This window comes from Rattus norvegicus, chromosome 5 (assembly GCF_036323735.1).
Source record: "Rattus norvegicus strain BN/NHsdMcwi chromosome 5, GRCr8, whole genome shotgun sequence".
NCBI classification, from domain to species: Eukaryota; Metazoa; Chordata; class Mammalia; order Rodentia; family Muridae; genus Rattus; species Rattus norvegicus.
Window position 1 is genome coordinate 62,898,060 of NC_086023.1, and position 16,131 is coordinate 62,914,190.

Sequence of the window (16,131 nt, forward strand, 5' to 3'; positions counted from 1 at the left end):
GCTGCTAGAGTGGCGTGGGAAGATCCACCTCCAAATCCTCTCGAACCACTTCTGAATTTCAAGGCTCTCCAAGTCCCGGCATACAAGCTGCCCTGACCTTTTCTCTGAGTGAAATAGGTATTAACAGTGTGCAAACAGAAGAGTGAGGCCAGCCTGTGAGTCTGTGCCCTCAGCAGAGCCCTTCGGCTTTGAGGGGAAGCCAGGTGACACGCCTTCTTTAGGTTGAGGCAGTCTTTGGACAGGATATTGAAAGTGTTCAGGAGGACGCAACTTGGGGTGCACCCCCTGCAGTTCAGCTTTGACTTAGCCCTTGGATATCAGACTGACCCGCAGAGTGACCTTGGCAGGCCAGTCGCCTCTGAGCTGCGGGGAGTCCCCCATGTGTCCCAGCACGGGACAGAGGCGTTCCAAAGGGGTCTCCAGCCGCTGACTTCCCGTTTGAAGACCGCAGCCCGGGAGCCCGAGGCCGAAGGCGACACACAGCTGGCCCATAACAAAGAGCCAGGGTCCCGGGCGCGCTGCCGCCCCCCGGGAGGTTTTGGAAACTCTTAGCGGCCAGGGCGGGGCTTCAGAGCACCGCAGCCAATCACCAGAAGTTCAAGGCGCCAGGGGCGGAGCCTGATGCCAGCGGCTGCTGCGGCCAGGCTGGGTCCGAGCATCCCGCGGCTTCGGACCCGCCCGGCCCGGACATGGCGAGCGTCCGGGCCTCCGCGAGAGGCGCGCTGCTGCTTCTGCTGTCCGCGGCGGGGGTCGCGAAGGTGACCGGGGGCCTGGCCCCGGGCAGCGCGGGTGAGTAGTCGCTGGAGGCACGGTCGGGGCGGTCCTGAGCGAGTGTCTCAGCGCTCCAAGATGGCGCGGAGCCGGGGGCGGGGTGCAAGTGCCCCCAGACCCGCGGGCGGTGGTCAGGAGCGTCATGCTGGAGCCGGACCCAGAGGCCGCTCCCCTCCCTCGCCTTCTTCTCCCTGAAGATCTTCCGAACCCCGGGGTGACGACTTGGGTTCGAGGCCTTGCTCTATCACCTCCCAGACAGGGGCCCCTTGCCCTGCTGGACCCCGGTCCCTGTCAGAAAGCAGGAAGGTGCCTGGGCTCCGGATAGCCCCGCTGGGCGGAAGGGATACGTAGGTACAGCTCCCCTACTGCTGCCCAGTCAGTTGATATCACTTGTTAATTTGACTGACTTGGCCTGAGTGGCGGTGAACTTTGATAGGCTCCACAAGGCTCCGGCGCACAGTCGGTCTGAGATCAGGCTGGGGCTGGGGGCTGGGGGTGGGGTTGGGGACAACTACAAATCGATAAATCACCCGGTGGCGGGCGGGCTTCAGGAGAGAGGTGTGTTCTTGGGCTCTTTAAAGCAATTACACCAGAGATGGATGAAGAGCTTGACCACTTACGGTTGTCCTTCCTGCGCTTGCTCAACTTTTAGATTTGACACTAACTTGTGCTTCCCGGGACACCCAAGCTGATAGGTGGCATAAGACAGGAGCTGTAAGCAGTTTGAATTCAGGCACACATGTTCAGAGGAGAGATGCGGGCGGGGCTGCCGCCTGTGCACAGAGGGTTGACATTCACCTAGAAGATTAGAAAAATCGAGTGTCTACCTATACTAGCTATCGAAAGATGACTGGGATTTGTATGACAAAAGTACAGAAATGTGTTGCTTACAGGAAGAGGCACTAAGGGAAAAACATACTCAGTCTCAACGAGGTTTTTAGGAAAGCCTGTAACATTAAAATTGAGTTTTGGTTGCTTTTTTTTATTATTTTTTTTAAAGCAGACATTTGAAGAAAATTGTGTCAGGAACCTGGCATTAGTTAATTAATCGAATTCTAAATTTAACTATTAACTAATAAGGAAACCAATAAAAAAGGAAAGAAAGAGTACTGTGAATTCGTGACTAATTCAGCTTATCTCTCTGTGCTCTAGTTAGCCCAAAGTTATCTACAGAATACTAGTTGCCCCCTCTTATCCCACTGTTATAGAGTAGGGTTTTAGGAAAACTTAAGTATGTTACTTAGCCTTAATCATTTTTTACTTTAATAGTCACATTCTTATATATAGTACCTTCTAGATCAGTGGTTCTCAGCATGTGGGACGAGACCCCTTTTGGGGGTCCAGTGATCCTTTCACAGGTGTCACCTAAGACATCAAAAACACAGATATTATTATGATTCATAACAGTAGCAAAATTAAAATTATGAAGTAGCAACAAAAACGGTTTTATGGTTGAGGGGTTGGGTCACAACATGAGGAACTGCATTAAAGGGTCACAGCATTAGGAAAGTTGGGAACCACTGCTGTAGATTTTACTAAGAGGATTAACTAAGGTATCCATGTATAGCATTTAGCATAGCACACGCCAAAATGTTAGCTCTTAAATGGGCAGGCCAGGTGTGGTTTACACCGGTAATTCCTGGAAGACTAAGGCAGAAGGATTGCCACAAAGACCCAGGCCAGCCTGTTACAGAGTGACACCCTGTCTCAAACAAGAAAAACAAACAAACAAACAAAAAAAAATGAGAAGCAGAAAAAGAAAGACTAAATAAATAAATAAAACAATGTAGGCCAGGTGTGGTGGTGCACACATGTTTAATCCCAGCACTTGGGAGGCAGAGGCAGGAGGATCTCTGAATTCAAGGCCAGTATAGGCTCCAGACAGGAGGACATCCAGGGCTACACAAAGAAACCCTGTCTTGAAAAATATAGATAGATAGATAGATAGATAGATAGATAGATAGATAGATAGATAGATAGATGGATAGATGGATGATGTGTGTGAATGTGGGTGAATGCAGCACACTACACTTGTAGCATATCTAATTAGTTCACAATAAAAGGCCCGAGGAATCTTCATGGAGACACTCATTTGCTGAGAGCTAGAGTGTGACTCCGGGTGAGAGTTTCTTTTTGGGTACTAGCATTGTTATATAACTGACTATGCTGAAAATAACTGAGTTAATACACCTTCAAAGGACGGACTTCATAAGATATGATTTATATCTCAGTAAACAGCTGTGAGAAGAACAAAAGACTCGCTCTTTAACTTTCCTTCTAACACTTTGGAGCACACTGGGCGGTTATTTCCAGTAGCCCTGCCATCTCTCAGACATCTGTGGCTTCGTAGAGTTTGCACTGTTCAATAAAATGAGAAATTACAAGTTTGATTGTAAATTGAGCCTCGTTCCTTGTGCTAAGTCCTGGGAAGCGTATAGTGCTGGTTTCTTATGTGAAGGGCCTTGGATAATATAATGGACAAAAGCTTCCACTGTGGATCTGTAGAGGTCTGAAGCAGAAATTGAGAGTACAATTATTAAATTGTGTTTCAGTGAAGGCCTGGTTTGTAGTCCTGTCCAGGCACTCACTTATCCTCTTCTTGCCCCATCCCAGCTGGTCTCCTCTAGTACACAGCTTCCAGGTCGCTGACCCCTCCTGAGTATCCCCTGACTGTGCTGTTCTTGGGGTGAAGGCAGAAGAGTGTGGCAGCTGGCTCAGTGATTATCTCACTGGAGGATGGGATAAGAGCCCATGTTGCAGGCCCGGGGTCTGTGTTTTAGGACACCTTAGTGGCTCTGTTTCTATTTAAGATGTTTTGTAATAATACAAGGGAGAGAAAGATGTGTAACATTAAGGGCCAAATTTCAAGGAGTTGACATTTGAGGGATTATGTAATAGCCTAGAATCCAGAAAAAGAATGTAATGAATTTTAAGTTAGAAGAAGGAAACGCCTATCTGGAGGAAAGTAATAAAAAGCAGATTTTCCTCCCGCTGACTCTCTTGGCCCCTGATGTAGAGAGAGTCAGGGCTGGTGGCAGCCCAGATCGGACAGCTTATCCTGGCATACAGTACGGGAGCTCCTCTCCAGCATCCACAGGCTTAGGCAGTCTTTCATTACTCCTACTTTTCATTGTTGAACACTCCTAGAAGAAAGTGAGAGATGTCAAGGAGAAAGGCTTTGTTGTTATAAACTGACTGTTAAAAAGGAAAGACACATTGGCCTGAGGCTTGTTTACTCAGGAAACTGGCTGGTTATAGTGTTGGTGCAGCTTAAGTTCTAGGAGAGGAGAGTTGGTAATAAATGGAGAAAATGATTTTGGGGTATAAGTCTGGTGTGAAGAAGCTTAACAACATGGTAACAGAACGGTGTGAGGGAGAGAGTGTGTCTTATGTAGAGCTGACAGGAACAGCCTCTTGGAGAAGTGTCACTTGGAGTGAAGATGGAAGCCAGCGAAGGTACTCGCCCTAGGAAAGGTGAGGCTGTGGCTCAGTGGTTAGAATGCACAAGACCTGAGTTCACTTCCCAGCACTGGAAAGAGGGGAGCAGAGTCAGCGGAAAAAGAAAAGTTCATCTCCATATATGTTTAAGAGAGACATTAGGAGTGACTGACAGCCCTAGTATTTGTTCAGCTGCTTATAGTGCCGGAAACTGCAGCCCAAGTTACAATGTGGCATGCAAAAATACACATGTCCTCTACTTTTGTGGGGCTTAGTTTAGTTGAAATTCAGACTTTTGATATTCGCAGGAAACCAAGCATAGTGGCACATGCTGGTAATACCCGCACGAAGGAGGTGGAGAGGCAAGAGGGTTTCAAGTTTGAGACCAGCCTGGGCCACATAATGAAGCTCTGTCTTAAAACAAAACACATACAAATCACCAAGAATTGCAGAATGTCTGCCTTGATAATGCATGTTAATTAGTCATATCTATTTCTGTTCCAAGTCTAGAGAATATGTTTGAGGAAAAACTGAGTTCATGGAGCATGTAGCTTATGACATAGCGAGTGCTACAAAGTTTGGAGGTAAGATGAGCACTGCCAGGAGTCAGGCAAGAGTCCGTGCCTATAATTCCAACACTTAGTATGCAGGGATTGGGGACTGCAAGTTTGATGCTCACCTGCTCAGATAGCAAATTCCAGGCCATCCTGGTTTTTGTAGGGGGAACCTGTCTCAAAAGAAAGGTGTTGGGGTAACACAGGACAGACAACTGGAGGTAGTTCAGTAAAGTGCCTGTCGTGCATAAGAAGCACCTGAGTTTAGATCTCTAGCATGCCCATAAAAAGTTGTGTAGCAGTAAGTGTCTGTAACTCCAGCACTGGGCCCTGGGTATGTATGAGAAGAAGAGGGATCCCTGGAACTCACTGATAAGGTCCAGACCTGGTGAGAAACCATCTCCAAAAAAAAAGACGAAGGAGAAGGCAGAAAAGAGGAAGAGGAGGAGAAGAAAGATTGAGAAAAAACCCAGACATCGATCCCAAATCACCAACATGTGCACCCATTTGTGCACATAAACATATAAATGACTTTTAAAAAGTCAGATGTGATGGTCCAACCTGAATACTGGCACTTGCAAGTGAAGGCAGTAAGACCAGGAGTTTAAAAGTCATTCTTGGGGTGGGGATTTAGCTCAGTGGTAGAGCACTTGCCTAGCAAGTGCAAGGCCCTGGGTTCGCTCCCCAGCTCCAGAAAAAAAAAAATTAAACTGGTAAAAGTCATTCTTTTCAATACAGTGAGTTGGAGGTTAGCATGAGGTATATGTGATGCCGTGTCAACAAATATATGAATTACATACATACACACACATATTCATATATATATATATAAAGATATAAAGATATTGAGACAAAATCATTATATCCCACGTTTATAATGGAAACCCTGGAGAATGGATTACCCAAGAATACTGACAACGGGTGTCTAGAAGAATCTTCATAACAGTCTCCCTCAGTTTCTTTTTATAATAACAAAGATCTGGGTTAAGGTGCTTTGGATGCCAAGGACCAGAAACAAGATGGCTGACTGCGAGATCAGGGTACAGTTATGTAGTCTCTAAGTGGAAGTTGCATACACCAAGGATGGGACATTTCAGCACACTCTGAACTGCACAGGGCTAAGGAAAGTGGAAAACTGCCAAGCAGCAAGAGCACTGCTCACCGTGCGTTTCTTAATGCTTCATCTTCGTTCCTGTGCTTTCTGTACTCTCATCAGTGGCCCTGGTTCAAAGTCTCTGTAAGTCATCACTAGGGGCTTCTTACCTTTTGAGTTCATGATTGACTCCAATTGATGTTAGAACCCAATGAGATCATTGCAGTGTTGACAGCAATGGGGACAATCTGTAGTGTGCGAACAAACAAAATGTGTACCTGGTTACACGTGTGTGCAGACAGATACAGCAGTGTGGCCATAGGAGTGAGTGTGTGCTGGGTATGGGCTGATAAACTATATACACAAATGCATATACTTCATATCTTTATGTCTTTGTTATGGAGAAACTAGAGGAAAAAAATTTTAAGACAGTCTCACAAGGCTGGAGAGATGGCTCAGTGGTTAAGAGCACTGACTGCTCTTCCAGAGGTCCTGAGTTCAATTCCCAGCAACCACATGGTGGCTCACAACCATCTATAATGGAATCTGATGCCCTCTTCTGGTGTGTCTGAAGACAGCTACAGTGTACTCACATACATAAAATAAATAAATCTTTAAAAAAAAAACAGTGTGTTTGAAGACAGCTACAGTGTGCTCATATATAAAATAATAAATCTTTAAAAAAAAAAGACAGACTGGCATTGTAGCCCAGGCTTGTTTCCAATTCATATTACTATTATCCCTGAGCTTCCTGGGTGCTAAGATTACAGGGTACTTACATGCTTTTTGTAAGTTAAAGTTACAGTTGTCATTTAAATATTTTTAGTTGTCTAAAACTTTATCATAAAAGATTTCACATACTAAAAAATAAGGGGGTTGGGGATTTAGCTCAGTGGTAGAGCGCTTGCCTAGGAAGCGCAAGGCCCTGGGTTCGGTCCCCAGCTCCGAAAAAAAAAAAAAAAGATACTTTTTTAAAATTGTTTTTCTTTTATTTATAATGAATTTCAGTATTAGCCCAGATTTTGTTTTTCCCTGTCTGTAGTGTAGGATAGATATGAATATATTTATTTACATACAAATTCTGTTTTAACAGTTCTTTGGTGTGTATTTATTAGAGAACCTATTTTCTTTAGCAAAGAAAACAGGAATGGCTTTGCAATGACAAAATTGAATGTTAGCGTTTGGGAGGCTTCTGTGGCAAAATCCCTTTTAATTTCCAAAAGCCTGTAATTCTCGGGGTATTTATTTTTAGATTATGGTGTGTCTTTGCTTCCTTAAGTGCTAGCTAGCCTTAGCAGTTGCATTTTCCTAGCATAGTTAGAGTGTGCCTGCTGCTCACTGCTTCCTTGGTTTGCACACGGTCTCCCCCCACCGCAGCAGCTGGGCCTTAGTGTTTCAGTTATTGGATAATTCTGCTTGAATATTCCTAGGCTACACCAGTTCCTTCCTAAATCCAGCAAGCATGGCTCTTAGCAATTCCCTGTTGGTTTTCATTAATTTTATAATCAGAGTCTCGGTCTAAGACTTCAAGATGACATCTGTATCTCTTCAGAGAGGGTTAAACTGGTGCTTTTTTATTCTCATGTCAATATCAGGTTTTATTTTCAACTCTTCCCTCCTTGTCCAGTTCCATTTTATGACAACGTGCAGGGTTTTAAACTGCAACAAATTAGGTGAACAAATAGGCAAATTAGTCAAAGTATAAAACAAAACGTTTCTGTACTAACTCCCTGTAGAAAGCACTAGGCAGGGCATGGTTCTTTTGTAGTTGTTGATTGTTTTGTTTTGTTTTTGTTGTCCCCCATCCCCATGCCCCAGTTATAGCTGAATGATGACCCAATAATCTACCTTAATTATTCTAAAAAGATAAAGGCCTTTAATTACTTTAATTGCATTCAGATTTTTCATAGTCTTAGGGGAGGCATATGAATTGAATATGTATATACATTTATTTCTTGAAAAGGATGCAGTGCTAAAGATTGTAATAAGTTTTTAGTATTTAAAAGTAAGAAAGAATATGCACTGATCTAGTAATGTCTGCTGTTTAGAATCAGCAGGGGCAGCGTGATGGGGCCACAGCCCTGGGCCTGCTGGTGGAGGTGGCAGTCCTCCCAGGGGCGGAAATGTGCTATTAGAGAGGAATGCTCGGTTGAGAGGGCAGGGGTTATTACTGGAGGACGTCAGGCCGCCCCCTTTCATCCCAGTTTGTCAGAAGAACCCAACAAAGCTTTTGGAAACGCTGGAGGAAAGATGCCGGAGTGTCAGCAGAGGCTGTGTGGGCAGTCGGAGTAGAAATCATTTCCTTTCATCTTTATTTCCCAAATTTTGTGGTTTCTTTCTTTTTTGTGTATATATTTTTTTAATTTTAGCTTTGTGCCAAAACAAAAATACAACTGTCACCTCAAAAGGATAAGTGGTCATTTATTCTGAAGCCAAACAGAAGTGGCCATAGCCCAGGAACACAGAATTAGCTTACCCCAAGTCCCATGGTCCAGCGTTGTGACAAAGAAAATCCTGAATCAAGGCACGTCCAGATACGTTGGTGGACACGTTAGTTCCTGGGTTGAGCAACACAGAGGGAGTAACTTCTGCAGGTCTCAGTGCTGTGTGCTAGTATTCTTAGACTTCTGATGGGGGAACTAGGATTCTGTTAAAACATTCCAGAAAGTCACGGTGTATTTAGGGGGCTAGAGAAAGCCCAAGATAAATTGTAATTAGGCTCTGGACCTGTAGTAGTCCAGCCTCTCTACTGTTAAGTGAAACTGTTATTCAGCCTTGCAGAAGGGTCAGTTGAAAATGCAATTTCTTTCTGGAAACTTCTCATTTGGAAGTCACTTTATAATAAATTGGACCTTCATTATTGCACTATTAAATATAAAGTGGGGGAGGGACTTCTGTATTTATATTTTAAATAAAAACCTCCAGTTGCTATGAGAGTTTTAATTAGAGTGCACTTCATGACTCAGTTTTAAATTGACCTTTGCTTCAAGGGACTTTTTTTTTTTTTCAAAAATTCCTAGCCCCAAATCAGACTCCTGTCTGCCTGGTTGTTTTCTTTCTGTTAAGCCTGTGTTTATTGGGACCATATGTTACTCTGAGTTATCTCTGTGCCAAATCAGCTGGATTTTCTGCCCTTGTATGACCTTTGTGTTAGAGGGCAGAAGAGAGTGCCAGCTTCTACAACATACCAGGTCAGAGAAGAGGCTTCCTTCCCCTCCTGCAGACACGGGGCCTTTGCAGGGGTGTGTGTGTGTGTGTGTGTGTTCATGTGTGTATGAGTGTGTGTATGTGTGTATATGTATGTGTATATATGTATGTGTGCATGAGTGTGTATATATAGGTGTGTTTATGTGTGTATATGTGTGTTTGTGTGTGTGAATGTATGTATGTGTATGTGTGTTTGTGTGTGTGTGTGTGTGTGTGTGTATGTGTGTGTGTTGCAGAGCTGCTGTGAGGGGATCTCAGGAATGATTGGGCAGTCCCTGGAGTTGGAGGGCTATATAAGGCACTTTTACCCTTATAATCAAGGCATGTTATTTCCTCTCTAAATGTGTGGGGGGTGTGGGGGGGGGAGGTGTGGTATAAGAAAAGTGTTTTGTACGTACGTATGTATGTATGTATGTAGACACACTTTCCACACACTTTTTGATTTAGAAAAACTTTTTGCCCTCAAACTCTCCATGTAATCCAGACTAGCTTTCAACTCCTTTTTGCTCCTTCTGCACCAGCCTCCAGATTGCTGGGATTGCAGTTTGCACCATACCACCAGGCTGAATAGAATCTCTTCATCAGACACTGAGCTCACAGAAGCTAGTCTCTCATGAAACCAACTGTCCAGTAACACCGTCCCCAGTGCTGTGCTTAGTGGCCTTTGATGTGCCATCTAAGAAGATTTCTTTTTTTATCCAATTGTTTATTCATTCTTTTCTCCACTAACACCATGTGAATTGGTTTGCCAATTCTAGTTTCAATTGGTAGAGGCAGGGGATTCCCAGAGCAATCTGGCTAGCAAGACTAATCACATCAGCAAGCTTGGGGCTTGATCAAAAGACCCCCCTGCCTCAGTAAACAAAATGGAAGAGCAATCGTAGATGATTCTGGCATCACACACACACACACACACACACACACACACACACACACACACGCTCATGCACACGGAACCTTAAGAAAGAGGCGTGTCTGAACACACGTTTAAAACCCATGTCTATATTTGCCACCTTTCTCAGATCTTAAAGGGTCCAGTTCAGACGGTGACAGTTTCAGTTCAAGCCCACACAGTGACTCATCTCAATCCTATTATACTGTCTGTTTCACACAGAGGGGAGCTGCTGTCACCTCCCTCTTTGTTTGGTACTGTCTTTAAATCCTTTCCTTGACTAGGATGTTACCCTGCTACAGAAAGCCATAGAAACTGTTCTTCATAAAAGGCATTGAGTTCTTTGCCCACAAGGTAACCTAAAACTAGATGAAGCCTGGCATCTCACCCTTTGTTTTGTGCCTATCTCTTGCACTTTGGGTCAGACCTCAGCTTGACTGTTAATCACTCATTAATCACTCATAGAGTAGTTATTTCCTTGGTCTGTCTCACTCCCTCTAAGGCTGAAGTCACAGAGATAAGCCTTTGCCCTAAATCTGTAGGAGCAAGCAAACTTTGCAGGGCAGACTGCTTTTCCTGTGCCTCCTGAAGCAGAGGTAATGATCACTGTGTAGGGACTAGATGGAGCTTATGACAACTATAACAAGATCTTAGGACCCTCTGTGAAGAAAACGCTGAGATGAAGGGGCTGCTTAATTATGTGAACCTTGCCCACTGCTTCAATTCCTTTTCTGTTTGAAATGAAAGTCCCATCAATACCCTAAAGACAGACTTGGGGTCACTGGACCCTTCTTTGTTTCCTTTTCAAGCACATTTATTAGGTCTCCGCTTTTACTGTGACCCGTGTCTGTAAGTGCTGTGTGAAGCTAGGTGTCCACGTGTAGCCAGTGGGTACTGCCAAAGCCTGAGCGTTTTGTCTCTGAACTCTAGATATGCTACCACAGCACTGTAATTTACCGTCTGGTAAAGAACACACCTCTTGGTTCACTACTGTGTCCCTATCTCTAAGCACAGTACCCCTCTGGAGCCCACACCCCACCTCATTTCACCATGTTCTTTCTGCTTAACCTCCAATTGGGTATGCTGCAATCTAGTTCTGCTATAACCACCCATAGTACACACAGATCCTGCCTGCTAAAGTGCATGGCCCTCCCAAGACCACGTTCTACATACACCAGCCTTACTTCAGGTTCTTTGAGTGGAGCCTTTCTTGTCTCATGGTGACCTTAACTGGAGAATTGAGAACACCGGAGAGTTAGTCACCAAAGTCCCCCAAGCCAGTAGCTTTTGAGTATGTTGTCTCAAGCCCAAGAATAAGAATATTGACAAGGATTGACCAGAGTAAACAGATTTCTGAAAGAACCATAAGAAAGAACTCTCGGGAGTGGGAAGGGCCCTGCTGGAGGAGTGCTGGCATCCTGCCAGTCCTGGTGATCTTTGGTGAGATCTATGGTAGGGATTGATCAGTGGAAACTGAGGTAATCTTTATTAGTCATTTCCTTCAGGAGGCACAGGAAAACGACATGGGTACAGTGGCATTTAGGAGTCCACAGGCCCAACCAGAGTTACTCACTCAGGGCAAGGGGTCACATGCTGTGTGCTCTTGCTCCACCATGAGCCTCCCTTACTGCTCCTTGTCTATCCAGGTTAACACACGGTTTAAAAAGACTTTGGTTTTTTGTTTGTTTGTTTTAATGAATGTATGCCATGTACATAGGTAACTGTAGAGGCCAGAAGAGGGTGTTGGGTCCCCTGGAGCTAGAGTTGTAGGTAGTTTTGAGCCTGCATGATATAGGTGCTAAGAATTGAGCTCCTATCCTCTAGAAGAGTAGCAAACGCTCTTAACCACTGAGCCAACTCGCATACTTTTGATCTGGGTACAGATCTAACAGTCCTATGACTGGGTTCAGTAGTTCCCTAGAACAACTCCGAGCTCAGGGAAGTACTATACTTCAAATCACTCTTAAGGAGTAGCTCCAAGATAGAGAGAGTGTAAACTTCGTGCACAATTGCTGTCTTACAGGATGTGAGCCAGGAGGACTAGCCAAATACTCACAGGGCCAAATCTGTCCCTTCGTCTCAGAGAAAGTGTGTGTGTGTGTGTATGTGTGTGTGTGTGCGTGTGTGTGTGTGTGTGTGTGTGTGTGTGTGTGTGTGTGTGTGTAGCCCTGGCTGGCCGGGAGGTCACTATGTTGGCTTGGCTGACCTTGGATTCAGAGATCTATATGCTTCTGTTGGGATTCAAGACATATGCCACCAGACCCAGCAGAATCAATGTACATTTACATATGTAAAATATCCCCAGAACATCAGTGTAGTCATCAGCAGGGAAGCTTCACTGAGCTTCTGTGTCAGAGTTTATATCTGGTTTCATTGTCTAGGATTAACTGAATTTTTGGTCCAATGGTGGAATCAATCCACATTCCCCTCCTCACCACCAAAGATTGAGAGTTCAAGTTGATAAATGACTCAGTCCCTAACTCCCCGCTCGTCTTTCAGGCCTGGCTTGTCCCCATTCTGAAGCCATCCCATTGCATTATTTCATATTGGAGCAAAGGCACTCTTGTTGTTGAGGAAATTCCAAGGACCTGGAATCTTCCCTCTCATGAGCTAGAACAAAGCCTCCCTCCCAGATTCTTCATTGTGCAACCTAATTCTGGAAAGAGGATGTGTGTACCTTCTTGAAGTCAGCTTTGCCTTCGCTGGTACACACTGATAACAGTACTTTTTTAAGTTCCTAAATATTGTGATCAATGTGAGTTCCACATCAGCTTCTAGTACATGCCACCTTCTTGAAACATTTTACTTACTTGGCTTCTTGGTTGCTGATCTGGCAGAGCATGCTCTTGCTCCAAAGGGAATAAGAAACGTTTTATTCCAAGCTAAATATGAGTGACTATGGCCCAGCAAAATGGGTTCCAGTTCCCCTAGATGACATGGTCCACTGTGGAAAATCTTCTATAGTTAGACAACAGACGAGAGCAATAAAATAATAGTTTTTATAGTTACTAGATATGTGGATGAGGACATCGGGCAGGTGGGTTGTAGCAAAGTGGGGAGATCTCTACTCTGTTTGAGATACTATTTTATTATACTCTTAATTTGGGGGTTAGTGGAAGCTGGTAATGTTCTGCTAGGTTGATACATTCCAGAGATTTTACTTGATAGTCAGAAGGAAATCATGTCTCACACAGAGGTGGGTGATAATGACTCTTAAAGGAACTGAAGATAGCCTAGGAAAATTAGGTTTACCACAATCAGGAAGTGATAGTCAGTCTGTAGAATATTCAACTAAAGAGGCTTGCTCAGGGAACTTCTGTTCACTGTTCTTTTTCTTAGTTTTCTTCCTATGTGCTGGCTACTCTTCACTTAACGCATTCAAAACAAACAATCAAGCAAATGAATAAGTAAAAAGATATTACCTGAGATGTTCAGAAGTTGGCTTTTCTTTATTTTTTTTTTTTCTGAGACAGGATCTCATATAGCCCAGGCTGGCCTTGAACTTCTAATTTTCCTGCTTTTTTCATCCCAAATGCTAGATCACAGACAAGGCTACAACACCCAGCCAGCAACCTCCTGCCTTCTATCTGTAGGCACTGCCATTCCTTGTCTTGTATGTCACTTAGTGGTGGACCTACTCTATTGCAGCCACGTTTCCTGTTCCTTATGAATCTCAGGTGTGGCTGTCATTGGGATCTGGTGCTGTGTCTGCTTCTCAGTAGAAACCCCCTAGGTGACATCATATCTCTCTACACCCTTCATGCTCGTGGCTTGCACATTTGGACCATTAGGCCAGGCTCTTAGCTGTATTCCAAGTTTTGGCTTTGAATTTTACCAGAGTTTCCATCTGAATGTCCTATAGAAACCTCAAATTCAACAAGTCCTAGACAAAATACACTACTTTAAAAGCAAGTTAGTTTTGTGTTGTAGTTAAAAAAATATTATTTATAGAATAATCTTAAGGACTGGAAATATATAACAAGCTTAGTAGAAAATGCAGTGCATAGAAAATACACATTAAATAGTAACTTTTTATATTATAACACTTTTCCTTATATGACTATCTCTCCATATCTCCAAGCCTAGCACCCAAGTTGTAATAGATGCTCATTGAAGATCCAGTTAGGATGAGTGGGGACAGCCCGGTGTGACAGCTAGTACATGCCTTAGCAACAGCCTAATCGCAGCACTTTGGAGGCCAAGTCAGGAGGACCTGTTTCAAAAACAGAAAACAAAAAGGATCTATGGAGCAGTCAATCTTGTGTATAGTCCTCTGACAGTTTAACAGTGAGACATCCTGTTTCCTCCTCCCCAGGTGCTGTGTGCTGTAATCATTCAAAGGATAACCAAATGTGCCGTGATGTGTGTGAGCAGGTAAGCTTGGAAATACTAGTGAGTACAATCGGATAAGTATTAAATTTGCTTTTGCAAAAGTCTGCTGTATAACAGCTCACACACAGTTTACACCACAAATTATGTGTTAAGGGATAGGAAGCACTGAAAAGGGACACAGTATCATAACCCAAATAACACGGAAGCAATCAGGCTGCCCCAGATTGAAGGCTGTCCCTTGAAACAATAGCTCATACTCTTCAGACATTTCAGTTATATCAAATTACCACTATAATAATACCAAGAGAGGCTAAGAAATGATTCTAGATAAAATCAACTGATTCAGCTTGACAGCCAAATGCAATCAATGATCCTGGAGTGAAAAAGAAGTTTTATAACAAAAATGATTGATGAAGCTTGATTATAGCCTGAACATGAACGGATAGTGTCCTGTCAGTGTCATGATCCTGAGCTTGGTCACTGTACTGTGGTCAGGGTGACCGGGTCTTTATTCTAAAGAGCTAAGGTTTAATTTTGGGCGCTTTTAGTTTGGTTGGTGTGTGTTTGTTTGTTTTACTGACAGTGCCTCATGTGTTCCTGGTGTAGTATTGAACCACCACACCTAATAGATGCAGTGCTGAGACTCGCCCAGGATTGGAGCATGCTAGACAAGCCCTCTACCGACTGGGCTACATCCCAAGCCCATGCTAGGATAAAGGAGGAACAGATCATCTCACTGTCTCTAATGAATCCTAACGTAATCAAGATGCTGAGGATAACAACCTGTGCATGCGCAGAGGAAGTTAAAGGGAGCATGACACGTTAGGAATTGGCAGGCCGGTCGGACACGGTGGCCTCATTGTCTTACTGTCTTAAAATTTTTCTGGTTGAATATGTAAGTTCTACTGCAGCAAGATGTCTTGGTAAAGTCCTAACTTCCTTTTCTTTTGTTTTTTTTTTTTTTGTTTTTTTTTTTGTTTTTTTTTTTGGTTCTTTTTTTCGGAGCTGGGGACCGAACCCAGGGCCTTGCGCTTCCTAGGCAAGCGCTCTACCACTGAGCTAAATCCCCAGCCCCACTTCCTTTTCACCTTAGAGCTTAGCCTTATGTGTTTCTAGCCTCAGAGCTTGAGAAGTAACATTCTCAGTCACCAGTCACATTTTTTTAGAAACAGACTGGAAGGGATGTCATCTTCATGTTATAGATAAATTGAAATAAAAAAGAGTTAAACAGCTTACCACAGTTCCCACACCAGTGTAGGAAGGATAGCTACCGTGTGCTCAGTGTTGTGGACTGTGCAGCCCACTCCTGACCACCTAGATGCATCCCTGGCACAAGGCCAAGCAGGCGTCTACGTCCTCACAGCGCCTTAGTTACCGTCTCAGTCCATGTCTTCACCACTGGTCTAACCTGTCGGTGCTTGGGCTTTTTATTTTATTTTGTGTTTGCCTTTCTTATTTTTGAGAAACATAGAGTAAAAACAAGGAGATGATTTTGAAAATACTTTTTATTCTTATTTTTACTTTATGTTTGAGAGTTTTGCTTTTATGTGTGTTTATGTACCGCTCGCATGCCCAGCTCCCTCAGAGGCCAAAAGAGGGTGTCGAATTCCCTGGAACAGGAGTTGCAGATGGTTGTGAGCTGCTATGTGGGTGCTGGGAACTGAACCCAGGTTCTCTGGGAGAGCAGCCGTTGCTTTTAACCGCTGAGCCATCTCTCCAGCCCCAGAGATTGTTTTAAAAGTGTAACAATCGCTGTGTTTTCTCCCAGTGCACTGCTGAGTGTGGTCACGTGCTACTTGTCCTTCCTTATTGTCCTCCGTTGCCTGCTTTGTTCTTACTCTTAC

The 16,131-nt window shown here is 44.0% G+C and overlaps 1 protein-coding gene across 1 annotated transcript in view; it reads left to right on the top strand.

Moving 5' to 3' along the window:
- Nucleotides 1-657: 657 nt before the first annotated feature.
- The window catches only part of Reck (reversion-inducing-cysteine-rich protein with kazal motifs), a 66,558-nt gene continuing 51,084 nt past the window's right edge, over nt 658-16,131 (top strand). Inside the window, exons 1-2 of the mRNA NM_001415923.1 lie at nt 658-789; nt 14,271-14,329. Coding sequence (NP_001402852.1) covers nt 690-789; nt 14,271-14,329 — 159 coding nt within the window. The 5' untranslated portion in view covers nt 658-689. The remainder of the gene's footprint in view (nt 790-14,270; nt 14,330-16,131) is intronic.